Genomic DNA, 26,632 nt, shown 5'->3' on the forward strand with positions numbered 1-26,632 from the left:
TCGTTGAGATTTTCTAAAATAAATAAATAATGCATTTATTTTAACAATATAAAAATAAATATAACATCTTTGGATACATAGTGGTATAGACTGTGATCTGAAAAAAAATATTGATAACATACAACTCTACGCTGGTTTTCTCAACAACTCCCTTTATCACATAATTTGGTGTAATCTCGAACAGGGGGATTACTTGTTTCAAACTCGCCTGGGCGGAGTGATATCCTTACCCATGCTATTTACAGGGATGGGAAAGCTGCAGGAAATCTTGATGGTAAACTCCAATGTGAAGCCATTGTAGACTACTATCAATACCGCTAAGTTAACGTTGCAGCATACATTTCCGATTCAGTTACGAACGTACCAGCCGACGAGACATGGGACATCTTATACAATCAGCAAGAAATCCTAACAGATCAGAAACACAGAGAAAGGGTCCCAAGGCCGGGTGGGCAGCGACTTGTCTGGGCTAACTTGGTAACTCAGCTACCTAACGTCTCGCAACGCGTTGGAAAGAAGTGTTTGCACTTCAGATGTTGCCTTCAGCAGCTGTGCGCGCGAAATAGAATTTAATGTTAATCATTGCAACCATACGTCATTGTCGTATGAGCCAGTACATCTTCTCTGAGAAAACTGGATGCTGACAGGTGTGGTTCGTTGCTTCGCCAAGAAAACCCGGTAGAATATGCTGTTTTGTTGCATTGTGACAGGGTCACGAGCCGCTCTGAATGATAGTGTTTTGTTTACTGAATTGTAACGTTATGTTTTAGCAACATAAAGATAACTAATGTAACGTTAATTTATGCTAGCCACAGCTTGAATGATAGCATCAACTTGGCAAGGTACTTCTCATGTTTCAGCTTGCAGAAGGATAGATTTGGATGAGTTTCCATGAGCATATTTTGACGATTCTAGGTAAAGTTAGCGATTGTACGCACATGAGTTTGTGAGGTAAAATGCTTGTTGTTGTCAAACCTTTGTCTGTTAACATTATAGCTTTAGGCCCGCGACACGTCAGATAGGTAGCGCGCATTTTATGGGTTCACCGGTTCACTCTTAAACAAATCCTGCATTTCCTGCTCTAGCTCGCCTGACTCGTTCATGAGTTGCACAGGATTTTTCATTTTGGGAGAGAAGTGAATCACGGGGTTTGAAGATAAAGCTACAGTGATCTGCTTTATGCTTTGTGGCCACTTGTGGAATAAACACTGAAAACGGGATTATTAACTTAAGTCCTTTATTTTGGCTATATCCTAGAGACCCGTCCGGTTAGACGAAGGGTGACGCTGACAGCTGGTTTGACATCCACTGACTTGTGCACTTGATGAATTCAACGATGGAGTCATCAGACCAGACGTCTTCCGCAGAACTGATGGGTCGATATGTCTCATCGGAGATGGGATACAACGTGCCGAAAGAGGGATGGAGGATCTGCCTGGCGCATGAGTTTAAAGAGAAGAGGAAGCCTTTCCAGGCCAAAGATGTGTCGCTCTCCAACATCATGGAACACATCGGTCTTGGGATCAGGTAAGCATCGACGCATCCTGCATCAAAGCCACGGGCACGGCTGCCCCGTGAATTCACCCCGCCTTTGCTCACACAAACTGAATGTTTGCTCGGTGCATGCAATAATTACACCATGCACACCGACATCACGGCCACATAGCATTTACTTAGTGTGAAGTTTGTATTTATTTAGTTTGAAACATCTTGATGATATTAACTTATGGTCACCACCATTGGACTTCTGGAATCTTGGCAGGTTTCCCGTTGCAATATTTCACAAGTTGTGGAGAGGGTGCGAATCAGATGTCGCCAAACAAAACTTGTTCCCAAAGCTACGGCTATTCTATTCATCGGGGCTTTGCCAAAAGGATTTTGCTAAAGCACCCCTCTAATACAATTGTATAGCTTTTGTGGCTTCCCTTTCTGTTTGTGTGTCCCACCTCTCACCTGTTTGTTTATCACCAGAGGTTAGGCAGCAGATAATGGCAACTTTATATGCCAACAATTTGAACGCATACTTCGATTCACTATGTTTTCCAATTAAAGCTGTATCTTGCTGATGCATCAATGTTGTATGGTAAGGCCTGGTAATGTAGGTAGAAGCCTATATGCCTTTGACATTTATATGTTGTGTCTATGTGTACTGTGGGTTTGAATCTGTCGCTGTATCTTTTCCCATTTTGAGGGTGGAGTAAACTAATATTTACTATAGCCAAGTTTTCTCAACAAAAAGCCTTTTTGTTTTAGTGAAATGTTCCAGTTGTAAACTTATCCAAAAAGGCAATGAGAAGTACCTGACAGACACACACACACAAATCAATCCATAATGTAACACGGAGCCAGACTTGCTGTTCTTCCCGTTGTCATGGTGCTTGGAGTTAATTGGTCATGTTTATTAACCTGATTCATTCTGATCATTGTGAGAATGGACTCTGTTAATGATTACCGGAAACTTGCCTCACATCCACACGCACACACTGCACGAAGTCTATAATCAGACCCAACACACACCCTTTTTGACCTTCATGTGTGTGACCTTTCAACTGGATATTGGCAAACATGTTGAAACTTTGCTGCCTTGTCCTCTCCCTTTACTTGCTTCCTCACAAAGACACATTTATGTGTACCCCCCTACAGACACACACACACACGGCTTGTAACACACCCTGCACACACACCACCACCAGTGCAGCGTCACCTTCATAGCACAATCTCTAGTTTTATCTCCCCATATCCCACAATTCCTCTGTGCTCTAGTCTGTCTGAATCCGCTTGTGTGCAGCAGTTTACCAACAGCTGTGGTCACACTCCACAGGCCACCACACATGAATGTAGAGACAGAGAGGGAAAGAGAGAGCGATGATCAGAGGGACAGAATAACACCCCTCACAACAATGCTGCCTCTATAAGCTATAGAGATGGAGTGAGATGGAATGAGAGTGAGTGTGGGTTCTGGTGAAGTGATGCGGTTTTGTTCACTCTAGCCCAGAGAGAACAATGTCATCATGAAATTATGTGTTTTGTTCATGTCTATGGTTTGGTCAGTGGTTCTGTCCAATTACCAGACCACTGGGCCTTTCAAGCATTTCTCAACACTTACGTCTATTATAATGTGAACAGAAGAATGGAAGTTGTTGGGCCAATCCCAAAGTGAGCCCTAAAGGACTAAAGACTCACAGACTTAATTGTTCTCAGGTGCTAAGTGAGTGAGTGAGACCACATGGGCTCAGATAGGTATAAATGGGATTGGGACAGCACTTCACGATGTTTAATAACAAAGACGTTGCTGACACATGCACCATGCATGTGTGTCGTGCTGTTGTTTACCTTTGTAATGTCCCGGATTTCCCTATGGTTTCTGCGGTAAACATCACAACGCTTTGAACTGTGGGTAATTCTCTTTGGTGAAGTCTGCACCGATGCAGACTCACAGAAAGGGCTCGGTAAGTGTGTACTTAAACACCCTCTGAAATTTGACATTGGGACAGCCCTAAGCCCTTACGAATTTCGTGATAACGCGCACCCAAGTCTGTGAGTCCGGACTTTGGGATTGGCCCATTAGATGGAAGTAGGTCTTGCCAAAATTACAAACAAGACAATACTACTGAACACAACACTCTTTTAGGTAGGGGTGTAATGGTACACAAAAATCACAATTCGGTATATACCTTGGTGTTGAAGTCATGGTTCGGTTAATTTTTGGTACAGTAAGCCTGTAAGTACTGTTAGTGTATCATTCACCAACAATATTGCCGATGCCCAACACATATAAGGAATAGTATTTTGAAAAGGTGTTAAATGCTTTTTGCCTTTAAATGACTGAACTGATATATGGTCAGCCACTCAATGTTTTTGTGGGAACTTGAATGTACTGCATTCGGCACACATCTGTATTGAACCTAAATGGTTCAGTATGAATATGCGTGCCTTTACATACTCAGGCTAAACTTTCTCCTAAGAATATAGCTTAGCTGATTTCCACGCTAATGTTTTCACAAGATTTGACAAGGTGACACTGTGTACCAACAACCACAGGCCACTTTACGTAGCCTGTACATAGAATAGAAATGAATCCTACAAGACTATACATCAGGAGAGTTTGCGTGATGTATGAGAAACGAGTTAAGTAAGTAAGTCTTCTTTATTGTCTCTCCCAAGAGAGAGAAATTTGCTTTGGCCAACCAGAGAGCATCAGCAACACATACATAAAAAAGAAGTCATACAAGCTACAACAACAAGACATAGACCATTTTACATAGATCACTATACATAGAACATGAAACACATGGCATTACCCCAGTTCACACACACACACACACATACACCAGTAATCCAAAACTTTTTTTATTATCAGGTGTTTACCTTTGCTCCTTATCAGTCTCGGCTGGCAGCTTAGAATCATTAGTCTTCAGGTGGAGTAATTTGTCAGTGGGGAAGGGCTGGGAGCGACAGAAGTCAGAGAGCCAGAGAGGGAAAGAGAAGTAGCCAGACTCACAAATCTATGCAAAATAACTCAAATGGGCATTCTATATAATGATTAAATGAATCTGAATGTAGAAAACAAGATCAGTTAAAAGCAGTATGCAATTTGCAAGACTGAAGAATAGGAAGGGACAGAATGTGGGCCCATAATGTTCTTAGATAGATAGATGGATGGATAGATAGATAGATAGATAGAATGTAGTTTGACGGAGATAGATGTGAATAGTCAGTGGAGTTAGTGTTTAATTTAGCACAAAACAATGCACTTTACCATACAGACAGTGTGTGTGTGTAGCCTATATAAAGAAAGGTTGACTGAGACCATGTGGTTTGGAGTTAGCGGTTGCTTTGTGTAGTCACAACTCTGATAAAAGGGGCACGCAGCTGTTATGCTGTGTGTGACCACCTGATGTGATCTATGTGTCTGTATGTATTGGAGTCTTCTCTTCATAGCCACCTAAAATTCATTAGTACTGGTCTGTGCATGTACTCTAACCGGAGTCAAATTCCTTGTTTGTTTACGCAAACCTGGTCAATAAAGCTGATTCTGATTCTGATGTGTGTTTGTGTGTACATAGCGTGATACAAGTCATTTTGTGGTCTGCTTTATATGTTGTCACTAAGACCTTAGGCTATGCCTTTGTCTTGTTCAGTGTCCAAACACACAGTAGGGAATGGAATGAGTGAGAGGGCTACAGTGTTCAATGAAATCTGAGACAAAGCTTATCTGGTCTAGCAGTGTATCTATCCAGGCCATCCTCCGCAAACGACCTCAGGTTAGCTAGGCTTTTCTCCTTGGCAGGACTCTGCTGCTGATTCCTTATCAGTAGGACAGTGTTGCCACTGCCAGCTAGTGTCTATATGTTGTTATACACAAAAGTCTTGAGCCTTTTGATTTGACTGTTTCTGTTAGTGACCGTTAAAGGAGCTACGTGAGTTAAATTATTTTCGCTCATTATTTGAAGATGGTGATTATCTCATTACAGTCAACAGTTAACTTTTTCCCTCTACTGTGAATCCATACATGATATGTCAATTAGAGCTGAAAATGTTCTTAATTTTGATCATTTCACGCGGGCTCGAGCCGGGCTCAGGTTTGTGCGGTAGGCTAAATGGTCAGGTGATGTGTTTCGATTGGCTGCGAGAAAGATGCAAAAATGGATGCTGAGGAGGTGAAACGGAGGCTAGTCTCTGGCGATTACGTTGTAGTTGCACCGGCAAAGAAAGCAAAGTGTGAGGTGTGGAAAAGTTTTGTCCATGTGCATAATGAGAATAATGAGCCAGTGGGTTAACCTATGTGAAATCCAATGGATGCAACATTCTGCAGAACGACAGGGAATTCGTCGCTGATAAGGCATGTTGATCAAAGCTTGTCCACACCTGCCAGTGCCTAGGATCAACCTACAATCACATCGTTTGTTACAGCAACAAAATCCAATCCTGCAAAGGTGAAACAAATGGTTACGGAGAAGTGTGTCAGCTTTCGCTGTAAAGACATTAGGCCTTTTAATATCATAAATGGCGAGGGGTTTGAAGAGCTGGCGCAAGAACTGCTCGGGCTCGGGCTGATTTCTGACGGGCTCGGGCCTTGTCGGGCTTAACTTTTAAGGCCCGATTACAGCTCTAATGCCAATAAAGCCCCTGAAAAAACATTATTTTTTTTACTACTAATGAAGAATGTCTTTCTTGGCCCATTTGTTGAGTATGAAGCACTGATCCACTCATTCTTTAACCGTGTATGTGTGCAGGTATCTGAAATGGTGGTATCGAAAGACCCAGGTGGAAAAGAAAGCACCATTTATAGATATGTTCCGTGCTTTGCCTCTGCGACAGATTTATGGTGAGTGCAAACATGATCAGATATAAATACTGATGAACTTACTATTTTATACACTTCCAAACCTCTAAAAATGTTACTCTGATTAAAAATGAGTGTGTCATTGCCACAGCTTGTGATCTTGCAGAACTGACACAAGTCTGTCAACTGTCAACATATTCCACGAGACAATTAGTGCAGTGGGAATATTGGGTTACCTCAACAAATATTGTGAAGGAAGATGGTTAAAGCCTGATGTTAATGAATGACTGTCCAAAATCCTGCATATTCTAAATATCTTCCTGGTTGCCTTGCCTAACCAGCCAGCTTCATACCAACACTTTCTTGAGTGCAGACTCCTTCCCCGTCTGCCTAGTAACATCAGACTAATTCCAGTGTTTCCCATACATTGACTTGTTTGTGGTGGCCCACCACAATATCAACATTTACCACCACACAATGATTTTCCAGGCTGTACTAAATTGTGCTTAAATCTTAAATATAGCATCATAACCACATTGTGCTAATTGTTAAAAACAGTTATATTCAAGTTATTACACGGCTCTTCAGAGTGCTGCAGAAAGTTCCATTCACATGAATGGGCCTTCCCAACGTTCGGGCCTGTTAAATCTATTTATACCATGGTCTAGGTTGAAATGGGTGTCGTTTAAAAAGTGATATACTACACCTATAAAAAGACGTTCCGTTCGAATTGCCTGATGACAGTTCTAAATCACTGTGCTGGCTCAAACGCTAGTTGGTAACCAAGGCAGCATTATCAACAATCAACTTATCAACATTCCACAGCGTTGCGATAAACAGCTGAAAAAACTAACGATTTTAGCTCTAAAACTCATTTAGTATTGATAATTGATTTCATATTTATTTATTTCGTAAGTGACCATGGTATAAACGGGATAATGCCCTTCGATGCGTCCATTATCAGAAATAAAAGGACTTCGCGGAAGCAACCGTCCTCCGCTTCGCGTCGGACAGTTCACGCCTCCGCATCGTCCATTTATTTCTGATAATGGACACCTCGTCGGGCATTATCCCTTACATAAATCGCCGGGAAAGTATATAATCACCGCTGTCAATGGCAACGGGTTGATTAACGTCTTTCATATCCCTCTGCAAGAATTCCGTTCGCTTATTGCAATGGAATTTCATTGAAAGGGAAAGTAAGCTAGTAAGACGTTGCCACGCAACACCTGAAACTGTCAAGTTCTATCTGTGTGGCGAACTATTTATTTTGTCAGCGGAAGACAGGAAACGGTAGCAAAATAATTTTTAACTCATTGAGTGCCCCCATGCGTTAATATTAAGTTTTTAGCTTCTTTTTTAAATTACGAAACTAGACACTTTAACACACCTTATATGTGATTTTGGGAACTCTGTGATGAATGGAAATGAAATATATGACGATCGAAAACTCATGAAAACGCACATTCTGGACATTTTGTCTGGACATTTTATCATAACTCGGTTGCCGCTTTGGGTCGAATCAGTGACGCATGCACGTCAAGCTCAAAATCAGGCCATTTTCATGGGTCTATCACTAGGTGGCAGTCTCGCTAGGTCACTTCCCGGAACCTTACAGGCAACACTTGATATTTCATGAAAGACGTTATATCCATTTCTAGAAAAAAAACAGCGATTTTGATGAAAACTAGCCACTGTTTAGCTTGGGATTTCTCAGGAACAGAGGCGTGTAGAAATACACGGTTTGCACCCACTGAGAGCTTAAAGTCTCACCTTTCAAACGAGCCATTGTATGTGTTCATAGCTATAACAGCTATAATATGCTGTGGCTGTACAAAAATCATCAACAATGGTCTAGATTGCTGGCACTCTAGGACAAAGCTTCCGAAAACAGCTTGGCATTCAATGATTTAAAGATTCATTGTGTTAGGTTTCTTTTCTCGTTTTGGCAAGTAGCCGTGTAATAAGCGGGATAATGCATTGTCCGCCGGTAATTATCAGAAAAAAAGTCCCTTCAGGTCGAAGCAAAACCTGTTCTGTTCTCCCTGTCGGGACTTATTTTCTGATAATTACCGGCGGACAATACATTATCCCTTACTTAATTCTGCAAACCAACCACCACAAATGGAATTCAATTCTGTGGGAAAAACTGAATTCAGTTTAGTTACGTTGCACAACTTGCGGGCTGAAGTGCCCATGGGGACCCGGGTTCGAGTCCGACTGGGGTCATTTCCCGATCCCACCCCATCTCTCTCTCCCAATAGCTTCCTATCACTCTTTACTGTCCTATCAAAATAAAAGCAAAAAAAAAACCCCAAAAATATACTAAAAATTCATTCCACAGTTCCGATAGACAGTAGATAAGGAAAGGTAATTGTCTGGGCATGAACTCTCATCGAGATACCACATAACATATTTGGAATTTTTTCCTCTCTCTTTCTTGCTTCAGGTGCTCCATTGGGAGGTATTGGAGGAGGTACCATCACACGTGGTTGGCGGGGGGAGTTCTGCAGGTGGCAGCTCAACCCTGGAATGTACCATTACAAAACTGTGATCACTAACCAGGTACAACCAGTTAGCAAAATGTCTCAATCTTCAAAAACATGCTCTGCACAGCTAACTTATGTTGGCATGGTTATGTTACAGCTTGATAAGCGGGTAGTCTAGCATAACTAACACCCAACGCTACATGTCCCTTTGGATAAAAGCATTTACTAGATTCCACTCAGCGAATCACTATCACTTTACTCACAAAATGCGACTATCATAGTCATATACAATGATGGATATATTTAAAATGTTTATAAAATTAGTCTTCAGCTGATGATACACAAGGCAAGGCCTTGGCAAGCACATTTTTATACACTTATCTACCTTATTATACCTCTACCTTTTATACTACTTATCTACCTTATTATACATTTTAATAAGGTAGATAAGTAGGAGAATAAAGAATGAAAGATAAAATAAAGGCAACCACATCAAATAGAACCATTAAAATGTTGTAATATGTAAAAAAATAAACAATAAAAATAAAACAGAAGTGATTACATGGGTAAAATGAAAAACAATATAAAATAAAAGTGTAAAAGGAAGGTAAATGCATTTGGATAAAAGGGTGTTGGTCAACTTTTTGAGCAACGGTGCAGCGTTGTTGTTCCCATTCCCATCAATATTGGGCCAGGATTCTTTTTCTGGAGAACTTGTATTATCAGTAGGCAAATTTTCATGATCGTCCAATCAGAATACATTGAACCGGTTATGCATTTCCCATTGGCCACAAAAAGTTGCCCCATGTATCATCACCTTTAGGTCAGTGTTTGTTTGAGCATGTCTTGGACTTAAACATGAGGGGGGCACTGGTATGTTTGAGCCCCTTAAAGAAGTTCTTCTACCCAAGGCACCAGTCATGGACCTTCTGAATTATTCAGCACATAAATACTGCCCCAGCTGCCTGTGCTGTAATAGTGCCTGTGTGTGAGGAATGTGTGTGTCCTTCTAGTTTGCAGATGTGTGTGTGTGTGTGTGTGTGGAGGTGTATACTAACACTCTCTGCACTGCACTCCTGCGTAGGCCTGATAATTATTTACTTTAGTTCAAGCAAATACTTTGTCTTTGTTCCAAAACTTTTAGTGCCAATAAGTTTAATCTTTCCTCTTTTCCTTTCTGTTTGGCTTATGAAATTCTTCTTGGCTTCTCCACTCTCTCTATCCATTCCAACTATCTCTTCCCATCTCATTCTGCCCTCCCTCTTCCACTCCTCCTACTCTCTCTTCTTTATTCCTTCCGCTTTTACTTTCTTCATATCTCCCTCATTTGACTGTACTCTTTTTTCCCTAAATCACATTCATCAGTCACGTCTCCCATTCTTTACTGACCCACAATGCTATGCTTAGTTTACAGTGTGTCTGCGTCGGGGGGGTCAGACGGTGTACCAGCAGGTGCTGAGCGTGGAGCACCCCCCAGCCCTGCAGGGCTGGAACTGGGGCTTCTGCAGCGAATACGCATTCTACCACGCACTCTACCCCCGCGCCTGGACTGTCTACGACTTGCCCGGCCAGAATGTCACACTCACCTGCCGACAGGTGTCCCCAGTCATCCCGCATGACTACAAGGTGTGTGGAGCTTGTTAAGTCAGAAGCCTGCTGATATTTGTGGATTGTGCGGATGGGATTTTGTTTATTAAGCTTATTTGACAGATTTAGCTCCTTGGTTGATTACATGTGGAGGTCCTGGGGAAACGCACAGCACAAAATAAATGTGTTCATCTGAATTAGGTATTGCATCCATTTCTGTCTATGTATCTTTAGCCCTCTCCATCTCTTTACCTGCATTACTTGACTGCACATATTATTCTCATTTTATCACCTCTATTCACACTCCGTCATTGTTCGTACCCCCCTCCCAACTTTTCCTCTCCCTCTTATCACATTTCTGTTGGCATTTTCTTTGCCTTTCCTCTTTCCTCTTATTGTCTTGCTCCCCCAGGACTCCAGTCTTCCAGTGGGAGTGTTTGTGTGGGATGTGGAGAACAGGAATGACTATGATCTGGACGTATCCATCATGTTTACACTGCTCAATGGTTCAGGACACAAGGACGACAAGAGTGGGGGACACTGGAATGAACCGTTTCACCTGGAGAAGGAGGGGGAGGCTGTGTCAGGGGTGTTGCTGCACCACTGCACGCCTGTAAACCCCTACACACTCTGTATGGCAGCCAGGGAACAGGTGTGTGTGTGTGTGTGTGTGTGTGTGTGTTTTCATAATATTTGCATAGCAATTGCATAGTTTGTCAGATTGATTATAGTGGACCCATGTCTAGAAGATTGAGCATCTAAAGCAGTGTTTCCCAAAGATCCTGCTTTGAACACGGTTGTGTTGCATTTTAAGCACCATCAGCGTGAAAAGTTGGAAAAGATACGTTTTAATGCGCATCTGAAAGTTTGGAGAAATTCTCGCATGTTGCGCATTCGTCAGCATAGTAAGCTGTTCCTGTATTTCTAAAAAAAAATTGTAGGCTACGTTGCGTTGCAGACAAATGGGTCCATGACACTGTGGACATCAATTCCGATGTAAATAGCAAATAAGTCAAGTCGTTATATTGTATTGTTGTATTATATATTGTATAGTCATTATATCATAACAAGAGGCTTTTGTGCAATTAGATTTTAATTGGTAAAGTTGAGGAGCTGGTATCTGTTAAGGTTCGTGCAAATAGACGGATTCATGTTCAAGTTTGCAACTGCGAGGTGCATGGCAGGCGCCCCACAGAACGATTTCATTTTGATAGGTAGATATCCATGCTCTGGCTCCCCCTCTGCGATGCGTTCGTCCCCCAGTTTCATGCGCCAGTTTCATGAGCTTTTATGACAAAACCGTGACTGTGGTAGTTAACAAACTACATCCTAATAGAAAACTGTTAGCTTTCCTGGTATCAAATGACAAATGATATCAGTTAGGCCTATAACACAACATAAATTGTGCTGGCGACCCAAATAAAATCTCCTGCGACCCACCCGTGGGTCGCGACCCAGACTTTGGGAAATACTGATCTAAAGCAATTGGAAGCAATTTACTATCTAACCTGATGTGCATGCATGATTATTTGTTTGACAAGCCACTGAATTGCAGGTTTGGATATAAGTAAGGGATAATGTATAGAACGCCGGTTATTACTGGGAAAATAAGTCCCGACAGGGCGAACCGGACCCCGACGCGCAGCAGAGGGGTCTTGTTCCGCCCTGAAGGGACTTATTTTCACAGTAATGACCGGCGTTCTATACATTATCCCGCTTATTATACGGCTACTTGCCAAAACGAAATAATAAACTCCCCACGATATGACTTTAGCCTACATAACCTAGCCTATTTGTTACCGTTCGTCGTGGCATTTGCTGAGAAACAAATAGTTCGCAACAACACACGCTGCTGAACTTGAATCAAACATTCTTTAGAACACAGCTGATCAACAGTCTGCTTTCATGTTTGAATGAAGTTCCAGTCCTTGCGTAGTGATATGAAAGACGTATCAGAAGCACAAAACCCGTTGCCATTGACAGCGGTAATTATGTTTGCAGCGGTAATTACATGAATATATCTTACCGCTAGAACTTTGGGAAATCACATTCAAGTCAATGGCGCGTTCTACTAGCATTGTGAAGAGCCGTATAATAATCTATAATATTTCTGTCCCTGTGTTTACGTGCATGAACTTCAGCCCGGTCGGGAGGTGAGCCATCAGACGGCGTTCAGTCCAAAGGGGACGTGCAGTGCCCTGTGGACTGATCTCATCACTGATGGAAGCCTGGACTCACCAACAGGTCAGTCACTCAACAGACGGATATATACTCCTTGCTCGTGCAGTTGACACTAAAAGCTTGCTAATGTGGTAACTGGCTTCCATTGTGATGGTGAAAGCTTTTCTGTCATCTTCATGTGATCTGACCATTACGTATTAGAACACATACGTGTTCATTCATTCACATGAACCCTATTTAGAATCGCAATGAATTAGAAGATTATACTAATAGTAGTTTCTTATAAAAAATATACATCTGCATATTGATATGGTGCTCCAGGCATTATGCAGCATACGCATATGCAAAGATGCAATTAGAATTAGGAGTAGAAACAACGCATTAACCGAAATTGATAATACAATGAATATATAGTTCGATTTCAAATTCAGCACCCGTATCAGATAAAACCCAAAGGATACCCAACCCTAACTCTCTCTCTCTCATCACTCTATCACTGTTAGGCTCCAGTCCCCCCACACAGAAGGGGGAGAAGGTTGCAGCTGCTCTGGTGGCCAAATGTTTGGTGTCAGCACATGGACACAACAGCCTTGAGATGAGTCTGGCCTGGGACATGCCCCTTATACAGTTTGGCTCCAGAGAGAGAAAACACAGCAGGTACACACACAACAACAACCACATGCGCACACACACATACACACACACACCAGGCTTGGCTTGGCTTGGGACATGGGTTTCTTGTACAGCTTGGCTCCAGAGAGAACTCACCAGATAAAGACAACACACACAGACACAGTCTTGTCCAAATATGTACAAATGTACATGTGCCTCCAGAGAGACACGCAAGAACACACTCACACACACTCATTTCAACATTGTCAGCGTATACGCCTTTTTCATTTCCTCTTTCTTACAACCCACCCTCATCAGTCCTCCTTCCTTTGTTAAAATGTGTTTGTAATGTGTGTGTGTGTGTGTGTGAGAGAGAGAAAATGCTATCCATTTTGCACAATTTAGTAACATTTAACTTGTTGACACTTGAAATATTTCAAACAGTTGGATGCCAATATGGCAAAAGGTAAACAAACAGAGTTCTTTATAATAGCAGTGTGCAGAGCATTTTGTCTGGTTGTACGCACCAAGATTTACTTCCTGAAAGAACGGCTATAAATCATGGAGATAATAAAGAGAAAAAAATGCCCCGTCATTTCTGCTAATCATGTTGTATTAAATATTTCTACTTTCAATATACAATACATAAATGCCTAAAATAGATTAACTCATAATCATAGAAGTTGCCTTTCATTGCAACACATGGATTGTGTTGGCAGGTAGCCAGAGCTTTTGTTCTGAATAAATTCCTTTCAGTAAAAGGATGGTGACAAGAAAACAATGTTTTTTTCCCTTTGATAATCAAAAACAAAATGAGGGCTTCTGTTTGTAATCCTCTTTGTAAGTGGCTTCTCTCATATTTTGGCAGCACATACAAATAATGTCTAATCTAATCAACATGGTTTGTTTACTCCCATACTCCCCATTTACTCAGATAAAAAGTCTGCCTAGTCCTAGAGCAACAGTACCTTTTAGCAGGGCTTTGTGTGTGAGAGGAAGAATGAGAGAAGTGTGAAATGTTCACTACAAGTTGGTGTTGAAACAGGGTTTTTTCAGGGTCTTAAAAACTCTAAAATTTAATAACGTGGATTTTAGGCCTTACTAAGTCCTACATTCATTAAAATAATACGCACTAGGTATAGAATAAGTTTAGGCTGGTCTGAATTATGTAATGCTCATTTAATGCTACTTATACCGTGGTCATTTAAATGCAGGTGGTTTCTATGTAAAAAGCAGGGGCGAAAGTAGTTATGAATTATTGCCAGTAGTCTACTATGAAAGTCTCTCATAGGGAAAAGTGTGCATGCAAAAATTTCAACACACCTAAATAGGGTACATCAATTGATTTATTTTAGCCTATTTGCAGAGCATTCATCATGGCCTGTTATTTGGCTTTTATCATTCTCTCTTCTTCTTTCCCTGCCTTTTTTGAAAGGCCCCTCTGCCTATCCACTGTTTACTCACTTCTCTTTTTGCATGGCTTCATGGCTTTAGTTAACTTTCCAAATAAATTTAGCTTGTTTTAATTAGTCACTGATATGTCTCCATATGAATGATGATGCCTTACATCAGATAGAAGGGTGGTGGTAATTTGCCTCAATGCGCAGATCTCATACATTTAATTTAAAAATCAATCTGGAGGGACGAACATTTAGCACGTGCATGTGTGGAGAGTGAGATGTGCGCATTTGCGCTGTCGTTTTGAATCAGTCAGACGTGCTCATAGACATAGACAGTAGTCCTTCAGCCTAATGCACGGATATCATTGTAGCTTTAATTTGAAGATTCCTTGCTATTTCGTTTAGTTTTTTGTTTCGTGTAACCAAATCAGAATTGCTTCCATCTATTAACCTAGCTCATTGTTTAACAACACTAGCTGCTACCCATATAGAAATGCTACCGATGCTTTTGAACTGAAAGTTCGCTTCTTCTCGTCTACTACACCTAGACGTCAAACCCTCATCTGAATAGATTGTTCAGGATTGGTTGGTGAGTGTGTGATGTGTGTTGTTCACATTGTTACTGAGAGGGAGGGGGAGACACGCAACGGCAAAGTAAGTGTTGCCGCTTAAAAAAATGATGACTGAAATACTCGATATTTGCGATATAGCACTTTAATAGACCTCTCCAGAATAAGTCCCGCCTCCTAACTTCCGTATCCATCCAACCTTCGGTCGTCAAATGTCTATGGGAAATAACATGGCGTTTTGAAAGATCGTACCTGTCAAACTCTGTAGGTGACAAAGTAGAAAAAGCTGGTGGGCAGATTGGCCTACACACTTCTGCCATCTAGTTTCCCCTGGATTTTTTGATTCAATCAACAATCAAAAAATCCAGTGGAAACTAGATGGCAGAAGTGTGTAGGCCAATCTGCCCACCATTTTTTTGTACTTCGCTACCTACAGATGTTTTACCGGTATGATATTTCGAAACGCCATGTTATTTCCCATAGACAATCCACGCCCGGAAGTTGGATGGATACGGAAGTTACGGAGGCGGGACTTATTCTGGAGAGGTCAATGTATCTCACATACAGCAAACTGCGATATATCGAGTATGTCCGGTATATCACCCAGCCCTACTACCGACATATCACAATTAAATGTACTAAAATTACAAATAAGATCAACATAGAGTGGTAACTCAGATAAACATTGCAGCCCACATAAAATGTACAGGGTTCCCACTCTGTCAGGGAAAGATCATGGAATGTTACGTTTCATAAAGAACCTGAATTTCCATGACTTCCTATATAATTAATTGAACAATATACCAACCAATGATTTCAGAGCACCTGCGTAGCGTTCAAGAATCTTTTACTTCTTTAGAGCGGGAGATGAATAAATGGGCATTGAATAAATACATTTGGGCTACACAAGCAAGCAGTAAAGATAATGACCAGATGTACTCCAATTCTTCATGGAAATATTATATTTGGCAAGTACATTTTAAACTTATACAACTAAATTCCCTGATATTCCATGACTTTGCCCCAAAAATGATACAATTCCATGTCTGGAATAGACTTTCCAAAAAATCCATGATATTCCAGAAATTCCATGACCCGTGGGAACCCTGAATGTATTGCAGTACAAATGTAATTACTCATATGTTCATTCTGGGTCTTTCCATCATAATGGTCTTCAAAAGATCTTGACAAGTCTTAAATTTAAAAAATGCTGATCTCTTGATCCTAGTATTGTTCCCTCCACTATAGTGGGGCATGTAGAATATTCCACCAGCAGGAGCCTTGTTTGTTTAGTAGGTGTGTGCTTTTTCTCTCTCTCCCCTTCTCTCGCCTTACATTAGAAATATTCAAGATTCCGTCCCACGCGTGTGCATTTACCAAGTGTGTATGTTGACACTGAGTTTGTTTTATGTTAAGCGTTATGGGAGTATGTACTTTTTTTGATAGTCTGTCTGTGCTTTAATGCTGAGTTTGTGTGTGTGTGTGTGTGTGTGTATTTGCTTGACAGGAGATACACACGATACTTTGGCAGTGAAGGAAATGCTGGACCTGAGCTCTCACTGTATGCTCTCACACACTACAGAGACTGGGAGAAGACCATTGAGGAGTGGCAGAGACCAATCCTGCAGGACAGGTATGGAGGATCGTCTGTAGGAGGCCGAGGGAGGAATAAACTGTTTATCTAAAGCTGCAGTCCTCCATTCTGACAAAAGATTGTCGTTGTTTGCTCTTAAATTCAATCAACTTGCGCCACTCCCTTAAGTGATCCTGTTTTGCTCGGCTGGAATAGTGTATGACTCATTACAAGCCACTTGGTTTCATTTATGCAGCCAGGACTGTGCACAAACTCCAGAATTGTCTTGAGTGTATGCTGGACAGACAGCTAGAAGAATGAGAATATTGCTCTAGCAAAGAAAATAATAGCTTAGAATGGAGGAACCACCATACATTTTCTATTAGAGCAAGTAGATATTACTTTGCTAAACTGTTAAACCAAGTACAATTTGACTGTTAAGGTGTATGTGTGTGTGTGTGTTAGCTCCCTTCCCCCCTGGTACAAATCTGCCCTGTTCAATGAGCTCTACTTTGTGGCGGATGGTGGAACGGTGTGGGTGGAACTTCCAGAGGACGCTGATGTCAGTGGTGGTCTCCGTAGCAACGAAGGGGGGCTCCCTGCCCAGCCTCCTGTCGTTAAGGAGTATGGCCGCTTTGCCTACCTTGAGGGTGAGTGTATTCCTGCTTTTCTTAGTTGCTTAAATCCTCCCAATTTTACGTTCCCTTTTTCCCCGTTTCTGATCCCTCCTCATTCAGTGCTCAATCACTTCTTTTCTGACCTGATGGTCATTCCAATTAGAGAGAGACCTGGCTACATTTAAACTTGAGTAAGAGGTAAACCTCCTGATAGAGCTAGTTTGTGGTATTGTTTAGTTTGGATAATGAAGCTTTATGTGTCTTCTATTGGGAGGTTTAACACTTACTCAGAGTTAACTTGGCGAAGTTCATCTCTAAACTACATTTGGATTTACCCCCCTGGAGTACACAATGTATAACAACTATGATGTGCTTCTCCACGCTTTTTTTCATTAAGTTCATTCTATCTTCTGTCTTTCATCTTCCAGGACAGGAGTACAGGATGTACAACACATATGATGTGCACTTTTATGCATCCTTTGCCCTCATCATGCTGTGGCCCAAACTAGCGCTTAGTCTGCAGTATGACATTGGTAAGGGAAATGCGCGCGCACACACACACACACACACACACATACACACACACACACACACACACACACACACAGTAGGAATACTATTTATACTAAAACTGCATCTTGACATAAATAGTATAACTAGTATAATTATAGGACATTTAAGTATAATGTATGCATTGTTACATAAACATCAGTGTTTCTGACAGGATTTTTTCCAGTCCAGCGTCGGAAAATAATCAATTTTATCAGCCATATTCAAACCTTACTTGTCTTCCAATCTATGTTACAACAAACATAACTGTATCCTTTGATTCATGAGTAATTGTGTGTGTGTGTGTGTGTGTGTGTGTGTGTGTGTGTGTGTGTGTGTGTGTGTCAGCTGGCAGTGTGGTGCAGAACGACCCCACTGAGAGGCTTGTCCTCATGAGCGGCCGCTACTCCGCAGTGAAGACCCGCAATGTTGTCCCTCATGACATCGGGGACCCAGGTACTGACACTGAGTTTCAGCTCGTAGCGTGTTGCTGCCATTAAGTACCTTAAATTTGAACTGTCATCAAACCGTGCACACACACACACTTCCATATGCACAGCTCACATTAGGGATGGCACGGTTTTTGAAAAATGCTCCGAACCGTGCGGATGGCATGTCACGGTTCGGAGTGTGTGTTCGCCGTACGGTCCCACGGTTCAGGCTAGTTATGGCATGCGCAATTGATTCCCATGTGACAATGTGTTTCCCTTTCGCGCGAGAGTAGGAGTATAGTTTTGAGTGCTGCGCGCGACTGGAGTCTTTAGAAATGGCAAGTGCGAAAGACAAAGACTGCCCGGAGTTGCATGATGCGCCAGCCTCTTATAGGTCTGGTCTGGTGTGTGGGAACATTTCGGATTTGAGGTTACCTATGATGATAGAGGAGTTAAGACGACAGAAAAGACTGCGACTGTGTGCAAACATTGTGCAACACGTGTTCAGTATGCTCTTGGCAACTCTTCGAACATGCTAGGTCATATGAAAAGACGTCACCCCAATGTGTCTGTAGACAGTTTAAGGAAGAAAGAGCTGCAGGCTACCCAACAACTTCTGTCCTCAGCATTTAAGCAGCCTCTCAGTGATAACTCGGCCAGGGCAATGGCCATAACGAAAGCAATCGGGATGTTTATTGCAAAAGATATGATGCCATATAGTGTGATTGAGGGTGAAGGATTTCGTCAGTTGATGAAAATACTCGAGCCCCGCTACAACATTCCCTCCCGCCGACACTTCGGCACCTCTGTAGTTCCAAAACTATACGACGAGACACGAGAAAAACTTGTCAAAGAATTGTCTGACACGGCCCACGTAGCTCTCACCACCGATGGATTGCATTTATTGATAGCCACTAGCCAGCATGTTTTTTAATATTTAAAATATTACAGTGGCACTTTTACTTTAGATAAGAATTTTATGTTTCCAAATACTGCACTTTAATTTAAGAATTTAATTTAAGCTGCAAGAGTTACACTTTCTTTCTTTGTGTGCCAAAAAGGGGCATAAGTTCCTGCAGATGGCAATAGTACACATTCTGCCTTTTATGCCAAATAAATGAAAAGATTGTTGAAATCATCAATGTCTTCCCTCTTGCTGTATCAAAATCTCAACTGTAGCTTAAAGTTTCCTCAGACAATAATGTGCTTTATGTGAAGTCAAATTCAGTTTGTGCATTATTACATGATAACTATTCTTTAAATACTCTAGCCTAATTGTGGATGATTAAGCTATATGCTGAAATATGTTTCTGGAGTGTTAAAGATTAAAAGAAAAAATAACAACAAGAACCGTACCGAACCGAAAACCGTGACCCTAAACCGTGATAAGAATTGAACCGTATATTTTGTGAACCGTGCCACCCCTAGCTCACATAACCACTTGTCTAAACTGACTTGACACATTTGACCATGTGTGATCTCCCATGACCTTAACCCCACCCCTGGCCTTTGCACCCCTGCCAGATGATGAGCCATGGACTCGTGTGAACGCCTACCTGATCCATGACACAGCTGACTGGAAGGACCTTAACCTGAAGTTCGTGCTGCAGGTGTACCGAGATTACCACCTGACGCAGGACATGCAATACCTCTCTGACATGTGGCCCGTCTGCCAGGTAAACCAGAAAGAATGAACATGACCCGTTCAAAATTAGACACAGACATCAGTTGTTACTTTACTTCCTTACTGCCCATATGCTGAACTTATTGGTGACTGCCACAGTGCCAGTGTAAGCTACTAGGAATAGAGGCTTCTGGTCCCTGGGGGTCCAGGGAAAGACAACTTGAAGCGGAGCAAAACATTTATTAAACAATTCAGAAGTTGTTTCTGCCTATTGATTCCTAAACACAATAGTCCTTTTATTACTAAGTAAAGACATTTGTCACCTATTTTGAGACTCATATTATACACCACTATGTTGTATATCTTTTAGTTCTAGCCTAGCATAGATCATTGAATCAGATTAGATCATTAGCATCTTGCCCGTTCAAGGAACGTTGTGAATGTACCATGGGAACAGCAGCACAATGATATCATGCAGCACCTGAAAATAGTCCCTGTAGGCTGACTTCCAGCAACAAGGTGCAGCAGCCGAATTGGTTAGTAACTGGATTGTTACACCTTAATGAGAGCATAGTTCCATGTCAAAACAGCCTAGAAAATCGCCACATTTCATTTTCCATTAGTTTTATTACACTTTCTAACTTGAGAAGAGACAAGTTTAAAATTGGAAAATTACCAGAAGTCTTAGTCACTTTTAAGCGTGATGCTAGCAGGCGAGATGCTAATGGTCTAATCCGATTCAATGATCTATGCTGGGCTGGAGCTAAAAGTTGGATCGCCAGACTCTGAGAACGGTTGGATGAACTTGAGAAAGGTAAATATCAATTGTTTAACTCAAGGGGAAGTGGAATATGAATGTAATTCCTCAAATGGTGGAATATTATTTTAAAACAACATAAAATTAACATACAGCCATAAAAGATTTTACAGTATAGTAACAGAAATAGTAATCCAGGTCCTTCACAACCAATGTATCTCAGCTGCACTCACAGTTTTGCTGTTTTGATTGGGTATGCAGGCAGTGATGGAGTCTGAGATGAAGTTTGACAAGGACGGCGATGGGCTCATTGAGAACTCGGGCTACGCAGACCAGACTTATGATGGCTGGACAGTCACTGGACCTAGGTGAGAAGCACGTGAAAAGGACGAAAGAGAAGTTACTTTGAATGGCTCTTAACTCCAGTAATTTCTTCGCCGATTTCTCACCTTTTTTGTCGCATTTTTCTCTACGGAGCTCCCCTACAGCTTTGGGCTGCATATTTCACAACCGTCTTTTTGGTCTTTTCGCTGGCTCTACCATGATGAATATCTAAAAAATGAAGCCATCTAATAGCTAGCCGGCATGGCTAACCGGTGCTTGAGGGGAACGTGTGTATGTCCAGAGAATTTAAAGCATTTTGTGTTTCTGGTTCGCTGTCGCCTGTTCTCGCTTCTCACGGGACTTACTGATTCAGACACTGCCGGGACGCTAGTGCAGATCTTGCAAGGCTGGTTTTCCGCTAGTAGACAGTAGAGGGAGCAGGAAAAGCCACCATACGAGCCAATACAGGTCTTTAACCATCACAATTATTTCTAAACTGTTTTATTAAGTTGAAAATGTTGCATAGAGGGCCTTTAAAGTGTAACTGGAGTAAAAACAACATAGGATCTATTTACGGTAGTTAACGAGTTCAAAAGTTTGATTGACACACAATTACGCTATTTGGTAGAGTTTTGAGCAAGACCATTCGTTCTTAGTGGAGTTTTGAGCAAGACCGTTGCACTGAATGGGCTTATAGTGAAAGCTAAAGGGGCAACTAGCACGTCAAAAAACAAATGCTATTTTATACCACTGACAATGCTCAAAATATAATTTCACTTCTGTGGTAGTGTGGTAAGGGGTGGCTTGGCTTGTGTTCTGGAAGCGTCAGCGGGCATGTTTAAGATGGCAGCGCTGCGCAGATCTGGCTGAACTGAACGCAAGGCATGTTTGACGCTACCGGAACACGAAGCCAAGGATTTTTGTGTTTCTTTCCTGCAACAATATAATAGTATATTTTGGAATGCATATCTTTGAAATTTTATCTTTGTTACAGATAGGTAAAATAAACATTTAAATGCATGTCACACTTTGTGTGGTTGTGTGTGTGAGACAATTAAAACATTTGAAAGTTGTGCTGAATGAGACTGGTTAGGACAGTCAATTCAATGACTGAATGCACAACACAGCCCCTCACTCCACTTCTTTCTTAATCTCTCATCTTCCTCCATTTCTTTATTTCTCAATGTTTAGTGCTTACTGCGGGGGTCTGTGGCTGGCGTCCGTGTGTATGATGTGTAAGATGGCACGGGTGCTGGGCAGTGACAACGTGTACCAGCGCTACAGAGATGTACTGGACAGAGGCAGCGCTGCCTTCGACAAGCTGCTGTGGAATGGTTAGGGAGTGACTGTGTGCATGGCATGCTTGGCTTGAGTGTGTGTTTTTCTTGCTATTAAACAAATAAGTGTGAGTGTGTTTTGTGTGTATAGACAGGGTGTGTTATTTTAATGGAAGCAATATGTTTCAGGATAGTTGAGTGAAAAGGAACAACTGAATGGGAATCACTCATGTATTCTTCACATGGCATATTCATTTTGAGTTTTAGCCCTTCCGTTCATACCTCACTCGTTCCCACTCTGTGCTCCAGGCCAATACTACAACTATGACAGCAGTGGACGGGACTTGTCCAACAGTGTGATGTCAGACCAGTGCGCAGGACACTGGTTCTTACGAGCATCCGGATTGGGCGAAGACGAGTTCCAGGTATGATGCACTCTACTGAATGAATGACTTGTCACTTTCCCCGGCTAACAATCTAGTTTCTTCAGTCTGATTGTCCATCTAAAAAGATAGCACTATAAGATTGTTAGCTGAGCCTATGCTGACTATCTATTTCCATCTGTCTTATTGTTTGTATTCTTGAATATTTAATTTCCCTGCATATCTTTTCCTCTCTGATTGTTTATCGGTATACATCCTGCTGCTAGTTGTCCACTGGTCTAGCAACTTTCAATTAGTGTGCATTATGATATGTAGAATTATTAATGCAATATTAAATTATACATTTTGGTGAATGACTTTAATTTAATATGAGTGCTGAATTGATCCCACAATGTCCTTTCTTTCCCTTGCCTAGGCCTTTCCCCAGGAGAAGATCCGGAGTGCTCTGAAGTCGGTGTTTGACCTGAACGTGATGAAGTTTGCCAGTGGGCAGATGGGCGCAGTAAACGGCATGCGGCCGGAGGGAGTGCCAGACCAATCCAGCGTCCAATCGGATGAGGTGTGGGTGGGTGTCGTTTACGGTCTGGCCGCTACCATGATCCACGAGGTGAGTTTTCTTTTTGAGTGATTATTTGTTAAACTTGTTTAGTAATCAGGGGTCTAAGCAGAACAGATACTGGAACCCTATTTAATTGTAAGGATTATTGCTATGCTGGTTTCTTTTTATGCCCTAAAAGTAGTTGATCTGCATAAATTATAAATCCCACAGACACCAATCTTGGTAGGTAGGTTAATAGCCAGGCAATGATCTCACAAAATTGTAATTTCTTCGCCACCTAACTACCAATCCTGAAATAAATATTGGTTGTAAGTTCGGCTATGTGGTTAAAACTCTTATTTTCAACTCGTATGCATATGCATACAACTCTTATTTTCAACTTGTGGATATTTTAATGTTGAACAGCCCAACACCGTCTTTAATGGCAAACTGGATATTATGATAATTCAAAGTATACAATTCTATCTACGGCTATTTATCTGTGACTTGATGCTTAATGCTTGGTGTGAAACCAAGCCCAGAACTAAGTTATCTTTCTGTTCAAGACCTGCACATCTCTTCTACCAATTTCCTTCTCTCTCTCTCTATTTATCTTCACTTTTCATCCTATTTTTTCATTCAGTTCCCTTCCAACCATGGTAATTCCTCCCTCTTTTATGACATTTTATTTCCATTCTGCTCCCCCATGTTAGGGTATGCTAGAGGAGGGCTTGAAGACCGCAGAGGGCTGCTACAGAACCGTGTGGGAACGCCTGGGCATGGCCTTCCAGACCCCCGAGGCGTACTGTGAGAAGGGCATCTATCGCTCCCTGGCGTACATGCGACCGCTTAGCATCTGGGCCATACAGCTGGCACTGGAAAACCGCACTGCACGGACTGAACATGCCCAGAACGACATCTGAGACATCTGTCTGAGGTCACAGATCAGAGTGAACATGACTTAGAGGAACTGAACCATTAAGTCAGAACACCAGCTAAGCTTTCCGAATTGACTGTCCAGTGATTAGTTATGCACAGATACACACGGAAGTATACATGCATGAACATGAATGCAGACAGACTGATAGGATACAAACTAAGGCACTCACGGTTCCCAGTTAGTGCCCCATGTATGTTATTTCCATAATAGCATTCTCATAACATTTCAGAACAGATTTACAGATCTCCATATTGTAATTGATGACCATGCACTGGATCCCTCAAAGATTTACACATTCCAAACACAACTCATACACAATGTGAAACACCAATAAAATGCACACCTCAAAACACACACACACATCCTTATATATGTCTACCTGAATCTCCTGACCTTGATATACCCACTAAAAACTGAAAGTTCTTGCCCTATGGGACACTACTGTCCTATGATGCAACTGGACTAATGACAAGCCTCTCAACTGCTGCTTTCTCAGACTCAAGATATGTTTTGATTCTGGTCATATGCTCTGCAGTGAGAAAGAGAAATATTTCCACCTTAACCACCCTCTGATTGTTTACACCTTTGAGAAGTGAGGACCATCGCAGAGGAAAGGAAGAACACACTCGATTTAATATTTACACATAAATGAAAAAATAGCCTTGTCTAGAGAATGCAATAGAGGGTTTCATTACATATTTACTTGAATTGAAGTTTATTTGTTTTTGTTTGTGAAAGCCTAATTTTTTTCAATGAATGTTTTGGCGGCTCTGAGTGTGCCTGCCTGTGTGATGTAGCATCTAAGCCTGTGATGTATGCAATCTTTTACCGACATAACAAGTACCACAACATTAAAGATCACTAAGAAGAGAGAGAGAGAAGTTTACCTTAAATAAGAAGGAATCAGAAAAGGAATGCTGCAATTGTAAGATAACCATACATTATGGGTGTCTTTTGGTGCTGAGGGTAGCACAATTTAGTATAACTAAAGCCAAAGTCTTTTTAGGCAAGTCCCTCGACTCGTCGGCCATATTGTAAGGCTTTTTGCCACTTATCGGGCATCTATTTCGGGCAGAACTTTGTGTGTGCGGCTTCACGAATCACGACACACCAACCTCGCTCCAGCTGCAAGATCACAACACATGATTGGCACGATGTATTCACACATCAACTTTTGGCAGCGGAATACGTGTAGACGACTGCCATGTTTGCACTATGAACTAAGCCCATACATTTCTATGGGAGATTCTTTAAGTGCTGGGTCTCCTCATTAGAAAGTCTCTGCTACAGCTAATCAGGGTATGCAACTGATTAGGAATTGTCTTGTGGTGGCTGACGTGACTTTGGCACTGGCATGAGATCTCGTTGTTGTGTAGACAACTTTGTGTGAATGTAGACTAGAAGTATGTTGGTGTTAAAGGACAGGTTCGGTATTTTACACTTCAAGCCCTGTTTTCAGATAGTTTATGATTAAATAGAACGTTTAAGATTGAAATTTGGACACATGCTGCTGTCCTGAGAATTTTCGGTTTCTGTGGTAGCGCCCCCCCTCCTCCAGAACGATGCATAGGTGCACTGGAACAATCCTTCCTAAAACGCATTAAACTTTCGTTTACAAAGACGTGAAACTCACCGAGTGGTCAGGGGTGTTCACTGATATGCTCACACAAAAATCGTTGCAAAAGATTCTTTCCAACAGGTTTTATCGTAGTTTTTGTCCAACTCCATTGACTTGTATTGGATGTGCTGTGAGGTACGGTATTACTCCGCTGCCGGAAACGGATATGGGGTTGTTTGTTTTCTTTCTGTAGTCTTATGCAGTCGCGGTATCGTAGGCTACTACGCTATCCAAATTATTGTCACGTCCAACCATGGCTAATGCTAAAATGTCTTGGAACTTGCACGATGTGAATGATAGCCTACGTGAATCATTACGTTTTCATCATGAAAGTTCCACAGCCAAAAAAATAGTAAACGTACAAAATCATGTAGCCAAATTATTCATGTAGGCTAGGGTTAGTGTGAACATGACAGGTTATGGACATAACAAATAAGTTCTTACCCCAAGTTCTTCCAACTCTGTCGTCCCAGGAGGTAATGTGGGAACCGCTGTATTTCTCAGGCAAAAGAGCTTTTTGGGCGATTTCTTTTGACCTCCAGCGAAGTTCAGTAAAATGCAGACACGGTGATCAGCTTTCTGCAGATTCTCAACAGGTGTGCTCACATCCAACCCCAGAAATTCCAGCCACAACTTTAGCCTTTCTGGATCGTTGAAAGGAAGTCTGTGACAACTTTTTTTGCCACAAATTTTCCCGCTATTCGGAACTGCATAAATCGCCTCATTTTTAGCTGTCTGTTGCAAAATACTTCAAGACAGCGATCTTCTGCTTCTTCTGTGTATTCAATGAAATGCCAGTGGTTTGCTTGTAATTGGCAAGACGGTGTAAGGTGCATTATCGCCACCAACTGGGCTGGAGTGTCTATTATTCGGAAGA

The 26,632-nt window shown here is 41.7% G+C and overlaps 1 protein-coding gene across 4 annotated transcripts; it reads left to right on the forward strand.

Annotated features, from left to right (window-relative positions):
* The first annotated feature begins 192 nt into the window (after window positions 1-192).
* Window positions 193-25,007, forward strand: gba2 (glucosidase, beta (bile acid) 2). 4 transcript variants are annotated; one of them, XM_076289393.1, is made up of 18 exons: window positions 193-274; window positions 1,258-1,527; window positions 6,237-6,328; window positions 8,736-8,851; window positions 10,183-10,401; window positions 10,775-11,014; window positions 12,504-12,606; window positions 13,047-13,200; window positions 16,632-16,757; window positions 17,163-17,347; window positions 17,743-17,847; window positions 18,212-18,319; window positions 19,819-19,970; window positions 20,937-21,043; window positions 22,191-22,333; window positions 22,586-22,701; window positions 23,075-23,266; window positions 23,911-25,007. In XM_076289393.1, the coding sequence occupies exons 2-18, from the start codon at window positions 1,325-1,327 to the stop codon at window positions 24,118-24,120; spliced, it is 2,571 nt and encodes an 856-aa protein (XP_076145508.1). In that variant the 5' UTR covers window positions 193-274; window positions 1,258-1,324; the 3' UTR covers window positions 24,121-25,007. The 4 variants fall into 4 exon arrangements, with proteins under 4 accessions (XP_076145508.1, XP_076145506.1, XP_076145507.1 ...); XM_076289391.1 differs by having other exon boundaries at window positions 210-477; XM_076289392.1 differs by lacking the exon at window positions 193-274 and adding an exon at window positions 485-678.
* Window positions 25,008-26,632: the final 1,625 nt, after the last annotated feature.

This window comes from Alosa pseudoharengus, unplaced genomic scaffold (assembly GCF_046254945.1).
Source record: "Alosa pseudoharengus isolate Yale_2024_CS ecotype anadromous, Long Island Sound unplaced genomic scaffold, YU_APseudo_1.1 YU_APseudo_1.1_scf_17, whole genome shotgun sequence".
NCBI classification, from domain to species: domain Eukaryota; kingdom Metazoa; phylum Chordata; class Actinopteri; order Clupeiformes; family Clupeidae; genus Alosa; species Alosa pseudoharengus.